The sequence below is a fragment of the Centroberyx gerrardi genome, chromosome 19 (assembly GCF_048128805.1).
Source record: "Centroberyx gerrardi isolate f3 chromosome 19, fCenGer3.hap1.cur.20231027, whole genome shotgun sequence".
NCBI classification, from domain to species: Eukaryota; Metazoa; Chordata; class Actinopteri; order Beryciformes; family Berycidae; genus Centroberyx; species Centroberyx gerrardi.
The window spans coordinates 21,311,127-21,325,860 of record NC_136015.1 but is presented as its reverse complement, the minus strand read 5'-3'; the positions used below and the strand labels follow the sequence as shown (position 1 = coordinate 21,325,860).

General features: G+C 43.9%; 1 protein-coding gene across 1 annotated transcript in view; it reads right to left on the bottom strand.

Moving 5' to 3' along the window:
* LOC139911812 (microtubule-actin cross-linking factor 1, isoforms 1/2/3/4/5) overlaps positions 1 to 14,734 on the bottom strand; it is a 241,866-nt gene that overhangs the window by 159,191 nt on the left and 67,941 nt on the right. Inside the window, exon 2 of the mRNA XM_078290250.1 lies at positions 234 to 295. Within this exon, the coding sequence (XP_078146376.1) occupies positions 234 to 295 (62 nt within the window). The remainder of the gene's footprint in view (positions 1 to 233; positions 296 to 14,734) is intronic.

Below are 14,734 nucleotides of genomic sequence, written 5' to 3'. Positions count from 1 at the left end.
TTTGGACTTGGTCTTCTTGACCTCCGTTAGTGAATTTGCACTTTTTTAATTTCAAGTTTCATTTTTCATCTCTACTTGTATTGACGATGAGAGAGAAGATGACACACAGCAAACGTCAAAAGCAAACCTGTGGTGATGCATATAAAACAAACCCAACATCCTTGACAAGCATTTCCATATGGCCAAAAAAGGGACAGTGAAAACCAATTCAGAATTTAGAAGTAGTGCCGTACCTTGATGAGATGCTTGTTGACCCATTTTGTGAAGGTTTTCTTCTGCACCCTGTCTCGCTCATCTGAAGAAATAAAGAGAGAGAGAGAGAGAGAGAGAGAGAGAGAGAGAGAGAGAGGGAAACAGAGGTTAATTACATAATCCAAATCCAGCATGGTCGGTGCAGGCAGCGTGATTATTCCACTGTATTATTTATATGACCTCGCCTCCCAGACACACACACACACACACACACACACACACACACATACATATACACAGATACCACACGCAGGCATGCACACAAACTCACACACACGCATACAAATCCAGCAAAGCAGTGGGCTAAACAAACCCCAGGGTCTGTGTGGTGTTGCTGTTCTCTCCCTTACACACACACACACACACACACACACACACACACACACACACACACACACACACACACACACTCAATGACTGAGTGGCAGCCACAAGCTTGTATTGGATTACTCCCCCTAACCCCTCTTTGTTAACACACACTTCCACTACACAACTCAATAATGGACGCTCTAACACACAAGCAAACACAAATGGGTACCACTCATACATGTGCACACAACACACACACACAAACAAAGGCACAACAGCATCTCTAAGATGACTCAGTCAGTGACGTAAAGCAGTTTGAGAGCTGATGTGAAGACAGAAGTCCTGCTAAGACACTAGGAATGTTCTTCTAGTTCGTGGACAACAAGTCAAGGCCCTGCACACTAGAAAACCTCTATATCTGAAGTCTTGAAAAGGCACTGTGTATTTAACTTTAATGAAATCATCTTAGGTTGTACCAATAAAGCTCAAATGCTCTTTTCATCTCATCTTTATTTCTTTATTCTCCGCAGCCTAGTCAACAACAGTATTTTCAGCATTAGTGAAAGAAGGTACGGTAAGGCCTCCACAAAAGTCTAGTCTCCATCTTCTTCTAGGTGCCTCCTTGTTTATTCGTGTCTGTTTCGACTCTCTATAAGACACGCTCCTTGTTCTGGTCAGGTTCTACTATCCAAAGTTCTACCTCTTTCTCAGTTTCTGTCTGTTTCTGCTGTCTGTAACTGAAGTGGGAGCTGCAGCCAGGCAGAGCTCCAGTGCTGCGTCATCCACTGGCCAGCGGAGTGAGGCAGCCAGGCCAGGAATAGAGCCTGATGCTGGGACACGACTGTGTTATCTGTCCCCTCACCACCTCCTCCACCTCCTCCTCCTCCTCCTCCACATCCATGGAGCCTCTCTTCCTCTCCAGCTCCTCTCTCTCCTCATATCAGTCTGTCTGGGAGAAAACACAGACCCTCTCTCCTTTTCCCTTCCCGCCATTCTCTTCCTGCTAGACATGCGGTAAAACATCCTTTCCAGTGACGTTATGTGTTCCACTACTGGCCTCGAACACCTTTAGCCCAAAACAAGAGGAATGCAAATGCAAAACATGTACAATGTATATAAAAAAAAAAAATAAAAAAAAAAACATATAAAAGTCAAGTTTTAGCACCTGTTTGTAGCAACAGACATACAAATGCACCTTTATTGAATAAAACAAAAATTAGAGAAAGCCAAAATTGATTATGATTATGTTTATCTTAATTACCATCTCATCCCTGTTTGTTGGCAGTTACAGATACAAAAATGTATATAAGGAATTAGTTTAGAAAGGTTGTTTAAAGGAAACAATCTTTTCCACTAGGACTGCACTTATTTGCGTATAACCTTATATCATGACTAATTTCCGTAATTAATAATCGTAAAATATAGCATATTAAATATAATTTAGAATGTCTAATGTAGTTAAAAATAGTCAAGATGTTGACTTACAAAGCAAAAAGTGTGATAAAATAATTTTGTTCCTCATATCATCAAGACTCATGCAAAACTGACACAGAACAGGATTTTCCCTCCAGTCTATCAAACAGATTCAGCTCCAGCCAATCAGAAAACAGCCTGCTGCAGGTACTTCCCCTTCCTGCTTGTTGTTTACATGGTTGCTACGGTGATGCTGTGACAGCGAGCAGCCATGTGGAGAGAGATGGGCCATCTCACTTCCTCCTTCGAAGATCTTTTCATCTCTCTCTCTCTCACACACATACACACACACACACTCTTTGTACACACAATGACTGACGGGCTGTTTGAGCTTCTAAACAGCGCTGACAGCTACACATTCATTTCCACAGAGGAAATTCAGGTTAGGATTTAGGTAAAAATTCCTCAACTAGGTAAAACTCAAGCTCAGTCTCAATAGGACACACACACACACACATACACATTCACACACACACACAGGCACGCGGTGACTCACTAAGAAGAGTTTACATAGAGGGCAGAGAGCCCCCAGGCTAAGACACATATTTCAACATGCTCTTGCAAAATGGTTTCACCACTGTAACATGCTATGCTTCACAAACCTGCCTGGGAAGCCGAGCTAGTTAGCCCAGAGGACACACACATGCTTTGACATGTAATTAGGTCACACACACACACACACACACACACACACATCAACTAAACTCTATGGACCCAAATCAAACTGTGAAAGCTTATCACGTCATTAGGGTGTGGTAATTAGGGGTATAAATGATTATGTGTGACCGCAAGTATGTATTCCAAAAACTAGATGAGAGAAACACTGACGAGTGAAGAGTTGTTCTGTGTGTGTGCGTGTGTGTGTGTGTGTGTGTGTATGTGTGACAGCCACGGAAAGGCGCTCATTCATCTACAGAGGAAAGCATTGTTCAGACTTCACGCTATACAAATACAACACCACACACATACACAACCTGCCCTTTGACTTGAAACCCACATTGATTGATAGAGCGCACATTAAGCGTAATTGTTGTCACCAGCGTGTGCACAAATCACGTCACTGTTCAAACACACACTCGCACACGTGCTGACAGCACTTCCACTGGGGCCAGACTGCACACTGGCAGCATGTAAACAACAACGGCAAACACTGCACAGCTACTCTATGGGCATGTGGACGCACACTCACACATAAACACACACATACACACACATGTGTTGTAGCAGACACTGACCTGCACAGCACATGAGCGAGTACAGGTGAGCGTTGAGATGACATTCGTTCCTGTAATCCGGCCACATTGTCCACCGTTCTACGTTTTTCCCCTCTCTCTCTCTGGCTCTCAACAGGCCTTCATTTGATGCTAACGGTTCATAATCCAAGGGAGACGTCAGATAATTATAGCAGCAAGAAGTCTGTGGCAGCAACTGCCTCCACGTATCCAACAGCGGGAGTTGCAGAGTGGGTGTGAACCTCCAGGAAAGCACCGGCAGGTACAACCAGTTTTAAGAGTCTCAGGCTGGGTTATTTCTCTCTCTTTTTATCTATCTGTCGCTCACCCGTTCCCTCTCTCCCTCCTCGGTCCCTGCGGTTGCCATTTCAGCCTCTCTTTTGGCCAGCTCTCTGTGTCTCTCTCTCTTGCCCGGTAGCAGTTGCTCTCACACGTGTGTGTCAAAGTCACCGGCGGCTCCTCCCCCTCAGACCAAAAAGGACTGCCTTCCTCTCTCCCTCCCTCCCTCCCTGTCTCTCTCGCTCTCACTCTGTTTACTCCCTCGCCTCTATTCTGCTGCCTCACCAGTCTGTGGCACTCTCCGTCTCTCTCTCTCTCTCTCACTTGTTCTCTTTGTCGTTCTCCCTCTGTTTCCAGACCACAACACACAGCCTGTACTCAGAGTGCAGCTGCCTGTGGCTCTGCAGAGCTACAGAGGTGCTTGCTCTGTTTATCTCCTTTCTCCTGTTTTCTCTCTCTCTAAATCTGTCTCTCCCTCTCTGCACAGGTAAGCAAGTCCCCTCTTTGCTGACATATGGGGCTATTTTTACTATTTCTTATTTAGCCTTTATTTAGGTCACTTAAGAGAAATTCTTATTCGTGAGGACAGCTTGGAGAGGACTGTTGAGGCAGAGGTTACGTAAAAAGCAGATTTTCAGTTGACAGTTTGAGGCTCTTTTCCCTTTCAGCATCAGAGAGCAGAACAGAGGAAGTGCACTGAGTTTACATAATACATCCCACAGAGAGGTAAGCAAAAAGTCTGAAAAACACTGGTTTTCAAGTCCCAGCCACGTCCCTTTGTGATGATGTCATCCGCTCTTCTGAGTACACTTCACTTGCCACGAAAACACACACATCCACTGACACGAGCGCACATTCACAAACACACAAGTGCGGCTTGCTCTGCCACACTACACAAACACACACACTCTCTTCTGTTCTGTCAAGCCGACAAAAGCCAGACGCCTTGATATCTCTTCCTTTGTTTCCTTGCCTTTACTCTGCGTTCCTTTCTCACATATCCTTTCCTTGAGAAGAAAAGACAAACTTCGCAGGTTTCTTTTGTAAAAGAGTCAGCAGCCCTGAAGCAGTTTTGCTCCTAGCTATGTGCGCTGTATAGCTTCAGCGTTTCTGAAGACAGCGAGAGAGAGAGAGAGAGAGAGAGAGAGAGTGACGTGGGCAGAAGACATGGACTTCAGTCTCATCAGGAAAGGCCTGCTGTTGCCGTTGTCTAATTTAATACAGAAAGGAAAGCAGACCCACGCACAGTCAGTTCATCTTCTCATTAGTGAGTGTGTGTGTGAGTGTGCATAACGGAGATGGGAGAAGACGAGCGTGTATATCACTCTCTATTGTAGAAAAACCCCGATCAGATTTCTGGCCTCTTTCCAGACTTGTGCTTTTCAGGCAGACACAATAAGCAGTCATCAGCAAACAAGAGGCTTCTAGCAGTCTTGAACGCACACTGCCAAGCACCATACACACACACAGTCGCACTTTCACTGTCCGTCTCTGCTTTCTGACAGCCTCAACTCATATTTTTCTAAAATCTTTCTCTCTCTCTCTCCGTCTCACTCACAGACTCAGCCTTCCCTCTGTACTTGCTCAAAGCGCTTGTCTCTCAAAATAGCTCAGACAGCAGCAGCTCAACGTTAAATAATTTCTGTGCTGTCATGTTTGAATAAAATAGAAGCGAGAGCCAATGGTGTGGGAGAAAAACAATGAGTCTGCATCAGCATCGGCTACAGCGGCTACAGACTCTGAGGATGTCCGCCGGTGACATCACAGTCCCTAGGAAGTCATGTGACCTGGCCAGGAGTCAGGAAGTCAAGAGTGATACTGTCAAACCTGATTGGCTAGAGCAGGTGTATATAGGACTTACATATACACACACAGATATACAAACACACCTGGCCAGGCTAGACAGTGACTCACACACACTCACAGTCACAGCAAACTCAGGCGGATGAGTTTGTGGACACACACACACACACACACACACACACTCCTCCTCTCCCTCCCTCCCTCTCCGTTTCCAGACGTGCTCCTCAGGTAGTTATGCCCTCCTCCAACGGCGTCACTCATCTCCATCCCTCCTTCATTTAGGTCCTTGCCCCTCTCTTTCCTTCAGTTCACTCCTTCTTTCCTCCAGATTCTTCCTCTCCTCCGTTCCTCCAGAGTGAATCGTTCCTTCTCTCTCTCTCTTCGTCTCCAAGGGCCATCAACACTAAAAATACCAGACAGAGCTTACGCCTCTAATACCACGCACAACGCTTATCCCTCGCTCCCTCCTCTCTCTCTCCCTCTCTCGTTATCAACTCTAATCTCCCTCGCACTCCCTCTCTATTTCTTGTCTTCCGTCGCTCTGGCTCTCCCTCCGTCTCATTCAATTAACGTTAAAGTGGGAGGGAGGTTTCCGAGTCTCCTCTTTTCCCTCTGCCTCTGGTGGTCCATCTTGTCTCGTCTTTCCCTTTTTCACTTTCTCTTTCTGTTTCAGTTTCTCTCCCGGCTGCCAGGGTTCGTTCTCTGTTGGCAGTCCAAGGCTGGCAGCAGCCTCCATCGCTCCCTCCCTCCCTCTCTTCAATCTTGCTTTCTGTCCTCCACTTCTCCCATTTTTCTCTCTCAGCTACGATCTTTGCATTTAAAAAGTCTGTAATACAAAGCAAGACCAATCCTTATTCAACCCTAATTTGCAAATGAAAGAAAACCTGAAAATGGATGTGATTCTTCAGGTTTTATATCAGGTTATTTTCAGATGCACAAGTCGCTTGTTTCTAATCGAGGATTTCAGTTTACCTACTGCTGTTTCCCTGCTGCAATTTCCCTGCTGCAATTGCATAATTATATTGCATCTCAAATATCTAAACCTTCACATTTATTCTATACTGTGTGTAGATACTGTCCATGTGTGCAGGCAGGGTTTAGACAGTATCATACTGCGCTCTCTCTCTCCTGGGTTGCTAATCCTTCCCAAATACAGACTGACTAACCGTCCAGTTAGCCCAGTTAGCCACTAGCTCTGTCATCACGTTAGCATCAGATTCAATTTGGCCTCATGTGATCACAGAGGAGAGAAATCCGATGGTTGGACTTGGAGAAGTGAAACAATCCTCTGCAGGGACATAAAGTAATATCACACTCATAACAGAAGCAGATAATCTCTATCTAGCTAAAAGATTAACAGCACCAGTCCAAAGTCCATGTCCACACCATCTGTCCTGGGTCACTGAACCAGAGCCGAGTCAACTCGCTTTCACTTTGATCCATTAGTGTTTAATCATAAAGTCTGATTTGCTATTAACATATGTTGTTTTTCTTATGCCGTTTTCCTTGTTTTGTTTTTGTTTCAGCTATCCAGTCGAGTTGTATTCTTGATTTTTTTTTGTTTCTTTTGATGTAAATTGTTTTTATAAGCCATTCATCTGCATAATCTGTAAAACTTTCTTGTCTTCTTCTGTTTTATTTTTCAACATGATATGATCAATAGTTGCTAGAATAATTGGACAGATAGTTGTACCACTGTATTCTAAGCTTAGTATGGAGATCTTAATAAGGCTTAGAGATGTCGGAGAAAGTGTCAACCAGCATGGTTTACAAGTTGCGTCAACTGTAACAAGTCCATGTACACACAGTGCTACACACACTCAAATGTGCATGCATGCACGCACACACGCACGCACACACACACACACACACACATATGCATAGCTGCAGCACCCCGCCCTGCCTCGCCTACCACTGTGACATGTCCCATTTCCTGTGGAAGCTAAAAATAAGGCCTGTACAACAGCGTCACACACAGGCTCCAACATGGCCACACACACACACACACACACACACACAGCAGCTGCGTCACACACCAGTAGCTCATTAATACTCAGATAACCTAGAGACAAGATCAAACAGGCAAGCAAGCATCAAAATCAAGTTTGATGATCGAGTTAAGCCCTGCATAACTTTGGACTTAAAATCACTTACACTTGTAGACACACACACACACACACACACACACACACACACACACACACAGATTGACATACAATCTGAAAGACACACATTTTCACTGCTTTAATCAGTTACATTAAGTTGTATTGGAATTTACATAGGATTTCAACATTAAAGAGGTTTAACATGGGCTAAGGTCATTTAAGGATGCAGACATACACACACACACACACACACACACACACACACACACACACACATGTACGTAAACACACACAGCCCCTGGATATGGCACATCAGGGAGGCAACCACAGCTGTCCAGTATCCTGATCCATTGCTCCCTCAGCTGACCTTAAAACTCTATGAACCTGAATGAAGTGAACTACTGGCAAAGCTACCGTTTCGTATTTGAAACAAAACCTTGACATTAGAAGCAGAACATTGCACATTTTTGATAATTTGTCTCTTTGTCTTTCACTTCTCCATTATTCCCTTCACTGCTCCCTCACTTCCTTCCCTGCTCCCATCAACTCCCCCTGAATGTCTGTGTTCTCTTCCCTGTTCCCTCGTTTCCTTCACTAATCTGCTTAAAATGCTGTATTATTTCCCTCGAGGCTCTTTACTTAAACACTGTGTCCTTGCTCCCTTCACTGACTCCCTCCGCTGCCCTCTCAGTCCCTATCGACCTCATTGATCACCTGTTATGTCATGTCAGATATTTATCCCCCTGTGACTCCAAACCAATCACTGCATTCAGATACAATTAGCCACATATCCTGACCGGCGGCCACAAATACCCAATCTACCTATAATGAATAATTTAATCTAAAATTAAGCTCTGTCAATTTATCCAGTGATGGGCGTTAACAGGGACTAAAGGTATTAATAGGATTCAGAGTATTCAAGCCTCTATCATCAACACTAGCATTATCAACATTATCAATAACAGCTAATGAGTAGATGTATAAATGCCATTATAAACATAACATCACATAACTGAATGATGGGTTAGTCACTCGGGAATCATTGGAAGGTTTGTTACAGAGTGTTAAATAATAAATACATGCCTGTATCAGCCATTAAATGAGCATTAGCATGGCCAGTGAAGCTTAATGACTGTAGGCTATTGGAATTTGTACAATGCTTCAAAAACTCAGTGTTGCCTTAGTGTTTACCATTAGCTCTGAATAATTAGCCACATGACTGTGTTGAGCAGCTTACTGGCAACACAGCAACTTTTTGTTTGGTTTAGTGCATACATTGATAAAAACAAGTCTCCGACAATGACATCTCCAGGTTGAATTACACTGATATATGACCATATGATACAATAGCCCATGAAATATAAGGCCTTCCCCTAGAAAGAGCCAAATATGGAGAATTCTGGTCCACTGACTCATACAGTAGAAGATGAGATACAATCATTGAATACTGTAGCACAACTTTCCTGATGCAAGAGTAAAACAACTGTCCCACTGTAACAGGAGATGAAACAGGAGAAACCTATACGCTCTTTACAGCATGACCCCCCTTTACATTCCACTCAACTAAAATAGAAAAACGAACAGTGAGGTGACATGCTGTAGCAAGCTAGCAAGGCTTTAGCAAGGTGCTAACTACAAACTAATTCAAAACCCTGTTAAAGCCACACAGGTGCTAAATGCTGATGGTAATCTCATCCCATTGAAAGCAATAAGTGACGATGCTAAAATGCTAACAGACAACTGAGGAAGGCAATCACTAAAATGACACAACAGAAGGGGCGGAGAATAAACAAGAAGCAGGAAGCGTGTGTCACTCTTCCCCTTCCCTCCATCTGAGGAGAGATAAGTAAGAGATGGTGCAGCGACAGAGAGAGACGAGAAAAGAAAGAGAGGGAGAACGATGTTTACCCTTCCCTCTCACCAGTGGTTTGATATAAGCGTGAGGGCTGCTGTATACCTGGTGTAAAACTGGCCATGCGTCGGCGACGTCGGCGGTAGAACCAAAGTCCGGCTGCTGTCAGGAAATGAGCAGCCACCACCAGGATCGGCGTTATGACCGCTGGGTCTGTTAGAAGGTCCATCTCCTCTTATGGAATGATAACTGCGTCAGTTAGCCTCACAAAAATGACCAGAGACGTCACCAAACTTCACAAACTGACTAAAAAGTGTCAGTTAGCTTCACAAATCGACCAAAAACATCAGTTACTGCAGCTGTAGGCTCCCAGTTTTCAATGCCGATTACAAGTAAAGTCCCAAAACAACTGGCAACCATTAAGGAGAGTTGTTACAGTCGGTTTCTAATCGTCAGTGGACAGGATAGTACAAGCATCCTCCTTCTCCTTTCACTTCTTCTCTTTGGAAAAAAAAAAAAAAACCTCGGACTCTTTTTTTGAAGACGAAAACGATTGTAGCTTACTTTCTTGCTTCTTCCGTTCCTTTCTCCAACTTTTCTCCCCTTTGAACACGTAACGACTGAGGCTAATAACTTTTCTGAGTCCTTCTCTCCATTCAGATGCCCTCCCTCTTTCCCCCACTGCCTCTCTCTCTCTCTCTCTCTCTCTCTCTCTCTCTCTCTCTCTCTGACACTCTCTCTCTCTTTTCCTCTCTCCCTCTCACACTCTTACAGTGAATTCCATTCCCCTGAAACAAGCCACCAGACTCTAGCCGTTGCTCAGCGCACCGTTAGAAAACCGGTAAATAGATGGAATAGAACTAAACAGAAGGAAATGTGTGTGTGTGTGTGTGTGTGTGTGTGTATCTGTGTGTATGGTTGCCTCACAACACAGTCTAGAGGAAACCACATGGGAGATACCCACACACTCTTTTTCCTGTGTGTGTCTATTTGTATGTATCTGTATGGCAGCATGTTACACTCACTATTTGAGTGCATATATCAGTGAGTGTAACATGCCGGCAGCAGTGTGTGGAAGGTGTGTGTGTGTGTGTGTGTGTGTGTGTCTGTGTGTGTGTATGTGTTTATTTCCGTTGCTATGAGTGAGCAATGTGTCCTGGCTGTTATATTTATTAACGGCTATCTTTGAATGGATGTCTGCTGACAGTGACTGCATGTTCAAAAGCTTCAGATAGAGGGGGCATACCACTAAACCAAGGTGAACATATGGTGTGTGTGTGTGTGTGTGTGTGTGTGTGTGTCTTAGAGACAAGAGACACTACAGCATGAGTCAGCATGATTCAGGCTGCAGACTAGAAGGCAGGGGGTCCTAGAGTTATTCACACCTCTCAGAGAATTGTGCATGTAGATATATATATATATATATATATGTGTGTGTGTGTGTGTGTGTGTGTGGTCAAGTAATCAAGTGTGGTCTGAAATGCCACTGACATTTTTGTCCTAGCAACCTCTAAACAAAATTAAGACACAACCCAAACAAAAATGAAAATTATGAAAATGGAAAGATCAATAAGTCTGCGTAGGGCTGCATTCAACTCTGCATACCCAAAATTAAAGTTTGCATGGGTTTAGGTGAGTGTGTGTGTGTGTGCATGCCAACGTGCTGGCTAACCCATGCACATGTCAATGAGTCGGTGAATACACATAGGCCATCCCTGTGTACAGATACACATAGTACAATCATACAATCATCTCATAATAACCATTATTTCTGGTACTATAACATTTTTCTGACAAAATTGAAAAACTGGAAAGAAACAGGAAAGAAAGAACAATATCTGAGAAAATGATTGAAATAATAATTAAAATCTCAAGTTGCACATATACTCCTTTTTCAGCTTTCTTGATGGGTATTGTTAGGCACATAATAGGCTGCTGAAATAGTAGTGGTGTAGCCCACATCTCTTTTAATTAACTTCTGCTCTACAGACATTTGAAGTAATGAACACAGAGTAATAAAGGCCATCCCTGTCTATGGATGCAGGAGGCAGTAAAGAGTAATGGTTTCCTATTAGTCATCTCCTAGTCACCATTACTCCTAATAGACATGTGAAGTAATGGAGTTGTGATCCTGGTGGCCAGCTGTTTATGTGGTGCTTTCCACCATCGCTACAAAACAAATGCTCAGCTGGTGATTTCCACTGTCACGTGAAGTAAGTCTGAGTCCCGCCGGAACTACATTACCCAGAGCCCTTTCTGTTCCAAAATCACCAACCAATCAAAATACACGGTTTTGGAGACTGTAATAATAAAAATGAGGAGAAAAAATGAGGGAAGAAACGCCGACGGTGAACCAAGAAGCAAGCGAAAAGAGCAAATGAAAGACAGAAACCGAGAGAGACACAGGAAACCAGAGAAAGAGAGTGAAAAGCGAGAAGAGAGAAGAGCAGCAGCCACAAATCTGTTGTGGTGAGGAGTGTGATACCGCCACTGTGGGGCAGAAGAGACCAACATGTGTGTGTTGGGCTGCAACACATAACACTCCAACCACCGACTACACAAAACACCCAGCGTCACATTTTGTATCCTGAAACCACCAATCTACTGTATATGTGACAACACTTAGATCTACTTTCATCAACAGTTGGTCTACAAATCCTATAAATATTGTAAGTCTTCAATAAGTTTTCGATATGGAACTTTTCAGTTTTATCTGGGGTTTTTTTTAAACAGTAAAATATTTCCAGCCTGTTTCAGAGAATTATCAAAGAGTTTCATCGCCTTCTCTCTCAATCTCTCGATTTCACATCTGTCATCTCCAGAGTGGGGTGGGCAAGACAAGAGGGTACTCAACCTTGACTAATACACTGCACGCACACACACACACATATACGTTATACGGTCACCTCAGGTAACCCGCACTGTACTTCTCTGACTTGAAATACAATCATATCTTGCCTCTACAACCTCAAAAATACACATTATTCACATTATTCACACATGAACGGCGATGTCTGTCAGTACATTTCTTTCTCTCACATCCGCAGACTCACACACGATTGGCTGGATGCACACTAGCTGAATGAAAGGGTGTTGGTGTGTGTGTGTGTGTGTGTGTATATGTTTGTGTGTGTCAGCTCTTGGGGTCAAGGGGTCAGGGGTCCATCTCATGGCCCCCTCTGCAGAAAATGCTGCGTCTGTCAACTTTAGCCATACACACACACAGACACACACACACACACACACACAAATGTGAATTGGGCGGACCAAAGCCTGAGGATGATGTCAGACTACAGTATAAGCTAAACACAAGAGACAAGACAGAGAAAGAGGAAGATGGAGGGATAACTAAGATAAAAAGAGGGTGAAAGGGGAGGGAGGGAGGGAGGGAGAGAGAGAGAGAGAGAGAGAGAGACTACAGTGTTATTGTAAGGCTTTGTGTTGTACTGGCTGTTTGTGTTGGCAAGTGAATGACCCTTTTCATTCGGATATCGGAGGCAGAAACCTCACACCCATTGCCACACACACATACACACACACACACACACACACACACACACAGCTTTTTGTGACCAATGAGTACAGTCTCAAACTACTGTCTCTACTGTCTTTGCTTTCACCATATTAGCATAATATAATCCATTTGATGCTTTTATCCAAAGTGCCTCACAATACCATCAAAGTATATATATTTTTGTGTATCTGGCCCCAGTGGGAAACTGAATTATATCATATTACAGTGTGTGGTTCTCATTTTACTGTACTATAATGCTTCTATTTCCTTCCTTCCCTTCCTTCTATGCTCAACACAGTCTTTCACAGCTCTCTCCCTCCCCCAGTACGGCTCAATTCTCATAGTCAGCATCCTTTACATAGACAGCCAGGACGGCAGCAAGGTCAACCTCACACACACACACACACACACAAACACACACACACACACACGCGCACTTACACACACCCCCCGGGAAATATGCTATACATCCACGCACAGAATCGCTTGCCATATATCGCCACAAGGATACTGTAGCACACAAATGTGCACGCATGACCTACAGTAACACTCTCACACACACACTCAAACACACAGAGACAGATGTATGCAGGCACTGCCATAACCTGTATCTGCATATGGAAATATATTGAAAGTCTACCACACAAAATGAGCATTGTTCATAGACAGTACAGTATTTTACTGGCTGCAGTGAATCATCCTTGGTTCCTGTGACCATTTCTGTCCTTTACTCTTGACTTTTTCTTTAAAATAATCTTAAGGAAATACCCTCATCAAGCGCATGAGACTGAAATACGTTGGTCAATGTCTGTAAAGTTCATGGCGAAATAACTTTTCTAATTATTTCTGGCATGCCATGGACCCCTACTTTTTATTGCTATTGCTGATCTATTGCTGAATGTCGGGTCCAAAGAGCACCCGACATTTTTAACATTTCAACATGGGAAGTATGCAGCATTCCAGCCTCCCCTACTGTCTCAGAGCCTGAAGGAAACATGCCTACTGCAGGGGGGGGAAATAAGAGGAAGAAATATGAAGTGCAGGAAGGAGGAGGAGCAGCATGAGGAGGAGGAAAAGGAATGACAGTCACACCAACATGATGAATCCTGTAGCCTTGGACTGTCATGTCGATGCAGCTGGGACACAAAGGAAATCTCTACATCGCCTCCTCTCTCTCCCTTCGGTTCCTCTGACAGTTTCCCTTCTGCCAGACTAAAATCAATCTCTTCTACCTTTTGTACAGGCTTCTATCTTTATAACTATCATCACTATCATCCATCCATCCATTTCAGTTGCTATTGCTTCAGGCAACACAAACAGACAAAACCGCCATAGATTTATATTGACAGTAAGGTCCATTATCAGAAGTAATAACACACAATACGTCATGAAAACAACGGTCTTCACAGCAAACCGCCAATCTTGATAATAATTTTTTCCTCCATTATCAAAAGATAATACAGTCTTAGATTGCTGAGCAAACACAGAAGTGCTTCTGAGTGTGAATCAGCTGTAATGCCATAACCCACCGCTTTTATATAGGAACACAGCAGCTATTCTGAGACTCCAGCTACCACACAGCTGCATGTGGTGTGACCGTGACACATCACCGACGCTCGCCAGCCTCCCTCGCAGTTCCCCTGCAGCCGCGTGACCTCTGACCCCCCCTCCGCTGGTGAAGCGGAGCAGAAACACTTCCTGTCTGGAAACCGAGCCGGCCGCCAGAGGCCCGACCTGCCATCCTGGGTCTGTACCATTCATACAAACCTACAGGGAAGTTTTTAGACATAACAGGTCGGGTGAAAGTGGAACAGGATGGATGTAGATGAGAGGAAGCAGATTTTTGTATTTATGTCTGCGATATAAAATCATATCAGCAGCACATCCAGTGCAGGCAAGCACCTGGCTGTAGTGT